The sequence below is a fragment of the Lupinus angustifolius genome, chromosome LG13 (assembly GCF_001865875.1).
Source record: "Lupinus angustifolius cultivar Tanjil chromosome LG13, LupAngTanjil_v1.0, whole genome shotgun sequence".
NCBI classification, from domain to species: Eukaryota; Viridiplantae; Streptophyta; class Magnoliopsida; order Fabales; family Fabaceae; genus Lupinus; species Lupinus angustifolius.
In genome coordinates, this window is record NC_032021.1 from 7,661,532 (window position 1) to 7,665,351 (window position 3,820).

Sequence of the window (3,820 nt, forward strand, 5' to 3'; positions counted from 1 at the left end):
ACCCAAACCACAAGAGCTACATAAATTGGTTTCACATAAAACATTACTTATAAAAGAATTCCACAACCTCCACTTTACCCTATAATACAAAGGCCTAAAAAATTCCAAGGCTCATTCCACATTCTTCTTTGTTTTCACACCCTTCTCCATCTTCCAATGGCTCAGGTACTGATTTTCATATTATGTTCTCTTATTAATAACTCTAATTCCTTCCACTTAGATCCCTTATGCACATGTTCATGTTTGTTTCGCTATATATTTATATGTTTTATTTGATTTAGAGAAATGATTTAAAAATTATTCATATACTAATTTTGTTTAATCCTCACTGGATCCATTGCAGAAGGTTGTGTTAAAGGTCTTGACTATGATTGATGAAAAAACAAAGCAGAAAGCTATAGAAGCAGCTGCAGATATCTATGGTTGGTATTAATATTTCATAGAAAATCAAGTTTTGTACATTCAATTAATATTAATAAATGAATATATAGAATATAGTATATAATATATGGTATATAGTATATAGTATGATTAAGGACTAATGGATCTATATAATTGTTGGTGAATAGGGGTTGATTCAATTGCAGCAGATATTAAGGATCAAAAGTTGACAGTGATTGGTCAAATGGACACAGTAAGAATTGTGAAGAAATTGAAGAAAGTAGGGAAAGTAGATATAATATCAGTTGGACCTGCAAAAGAAGAGAAGAAAGAAGAAAAGAAAGAAGAGAAAAAGGAAGAGAAAAAGGAAGAGAAGAAGGAAGAGAAGAAGGAAGAGAAAAAAGAAGACAAGAAGGAAGAGAAAAAATAAAAAGTAGTGCTTATAAATTATAATCTGATTTTTTCAGATTCCATCATTTTCCTTTATTTTGCTTCATATATTGAAAAGCCATTATAATATAAGTTGATAAATTGTCCATAGAGTTTTTTTTTTGTTATGTGAGTCTCTGCTCATATCTGTTTTTTACAAACTTTTTTTAAGTATATTAATTTCTAAGATGGACATGAGTTTTAAAAGAATATTGAAAAAATTGGCCAAAATAAATGAAGACTATGTTTATCCTTTTTTATTTATAATTCTTCTCTTTCCTTTCTTTTTTCATATTTTCCAATATAGAGAAGAAGCTATGGTAATTGATCAGTTACATGATTGTTAAGATTATATACATTTTTAATTGGTTTTAATTTTCTCTTTATTTATTTCAATGTTAAACTTGCTAGGGAATTGTGATTTGGCATCACGAAATTCCATTCCTATTCTTCGTGAGTATTTCTATGTGATCACACTGTTTTGTTACATTATGTACCCAAAAAGACTTATGATTGATTAAAATACAAAGGATTGCTTGAAAATCAAATAAATTAAATATTTTGAGCAACCTTAATCTTTTTTATACATAGAGTAACACAATATGATATAACTGAGTTTTAAACGTTTTCCGTATACCCAATGGCACCAAAATCCAAAAGGACTAGGGAATCCATTTATCAAGTAAACAAATTGAGTGAAGACAAAGCTAGATCTCAAATTATTCATGTGAAAATGAGAGGGAATGACTCATGTACAAGATTGTTTGAGGAGCAAAGCATTTGTTTTAAGAATGTAATATCTATATTCTATTATTAAAAAATTTATACACATTTAATTCATCATCTATTATTTATTTGTATTATTTTTTGAACAATTAATAATAATAAAATATGAACTATAGATCATATAATAATAATTTATAAAAAGCATATAATATCACTATAGTGTTTTTAATTTTATAGTCATGAGGTTAGGTTTGGCTTTAATTGGCAGTAATGATAGTTATTTTATTTGTTGTCACAAGCGACAATTGTGGTCCTACACTTTTCAACCGAACATATTTTGAAGCACACTTATTAGGTTCAATGGAGACTTAAATTTTCTATGCAATGCTCATAATTTAATTAGCAAAAGTTTCATGGACGTGTTGAATAGACATAAATATTAGCCATTGAATTTCCTTCAAATATTTTTCTACAGTTTTTCTGACTTATGCACCAAGTATATAGGATAAGCAATAGTTGCTCTCTCATCCTAAATAAACTCATTCCTAAAATAATCAATTAATCAATATTTCATTTATAATTTTATCATCACCTACTAATTTCTATTTCTAACTCCTATAAAAATTCATTTTATTATTTTTATCTTAAAAAAACTTATGTACCATTCGGTAACACAAATTTATAGTTTTTTATGTAGCTTTTGAAAAAAGAGTTTGTAACGTTTGAAAAATTCTTTTTGAAAAAATTATTTGACTTCACCTTTAGAAAGTGAAAATAACTTTAAATAATTCACTTAACAATTTTATGCTTCAAAATTAAAAAAAAAATGGTTATCCCCAACTAAAAAAGTACTATTATTCTTGTTAACTTATCTGTCTCCCTGCCTTACAAATAAATAAGATATTAAAATAAATGATGGAAAACTTCTATTTAAATTATTTATGTATTTAATTATTTAATTAATAATAGTTAAATAAATAATAAATGTTGTGCGTATACCGTTGCAATCTCTCATAACTACAAAGTTACGTCTATAAACTAGTTTTGGCCAACATAATCACATTTTAGAGTCTCCCTTCCATATATGATTATAATTGTTGTTATAATATGTGTGCATGCAATTTAAAACGGTGGTGATGGCCATCCTCTTACCGTCAATGGTGTTTGAACAAAGGGAGAAGGTTTGAAATTTGGGTTGTTAGAAGGAAAAGCCAAAATGACAATGTCTGCACCTCACAACCAATCAACCATGATTCTTCAGACTACTTTGTAAATATCATAACTTGAACTAGCGCCACCCTTGTAATGTGGACCGATGATTTCCACAATTTTGTTCAGGCCTTGTTTTTACCGCCAGATCATCCTTCTTATCCCATGCCCAATAACATGAAACAACTATAATGAGGAAAAGATTGATAAACTTTGTACTATAAAAAAATTGTATTTTCCAAGTCTCACAACCTCACTTACAAATTACATACATGAATCCCCCAGTTCTTCACATTACCCACTTCATTATAACTTTAAGTTTTTTTGTACTACCAAGCATACACCCCACTTGTTTGAGTAATGAACTAATTTCTTTTGAGGGTAGGACTATCCCTTCTAACAAGTATTGTTTACAGGAATCGAACTTTTAACCATTTGATCATTCTAAGAATATAATGGGATATCACACTACTAGACAAACACCTTATTGGTATTATCCCTCTAGGTTTAAGGTGATATGATTCATTATCTATTTTTTTTAATAATTTTAGACTAACAACCTGTTGGTTCGGTTTATTCTGAACATCAAAATGGTCTTTACCCACCTACAACACAACCAACTTCATCTGAATTTGTTCTATTTTTTTACATGAATACTTATCGAACCTAACAGTGAATCTAGACTGTAACTTAGAAAGGGCCCTCTTGATCTCCACTCTTGCACCACAGGTTGTAAGCCAAAATTATTTATATACAAATCATACTAGATAAAATCAGTTATATGGATCGAACAATAACATAATATTACATGAACGACATTTCACAAGATGAGCTTTTGAATTAGTTAAGTCCAGTGGTTTCCATTCATTCTTGAGAGAACTCACAAAGCAAGATTGTTGGAAATGGAAGAGGCAGGTTTTTCTACAAAAAAAATCCTTAATCTAAAAGCAAATGGTACTGTGGAAACAGAATCAGATAAGATACTGTGCAAGATAATAAAACAGAGCAAAGAAAATTAAGACAACACCTTTATATAAATCAGATGGAAAACATTTATCCCGAAGCAAAATAGTAT

The 3,820-nt window shown here is 28.8% G+C and overlaps 1 protein-coding gene across 2 annotated transcripts; it reads left to right on the forward strand.

Moving 5' to 3' along the window:
• On the forward strand, positions 1-932 carry LOC109325016 (heavy metal-associated isoprenylated plant protein 39-like). 2 transcript variants are annotated; one of them, XM_019557160.1, is made up of 3 exons: positions 1-165; positions 341-422; positions 570-932. In XM_019557160.1, exons 1-3 carry the CDS (start codon positions 157-159, stop codon positions 809-811), a joined length of 333 nt encoding a protein of 110 aa, XP_019412705.1. In that variant the 5' UTR covers positions 1-156; the 3' UTR covers positions 812-932. The 2 variants fall into 2 exon arrangements, with proteins under 2 accessions (XP_019412705.1, XP_019412706.1); XM_019557161.1 differs by having other exon boundaries at positions 4-165; positions 344-422.

What these genes read in the sequence shown, in the direction of transcription:
- LOC109325016 (XM_019557160.1), top strand. An exon ending in AGCAGCTGCAGATATCTATG is followed by an intron (nt 423 to 569) that starts GTTGGTATTAAT and finishes GTTGGTGAATAG; the next exon opens with GGGTTGATTCAATTGCAGCA.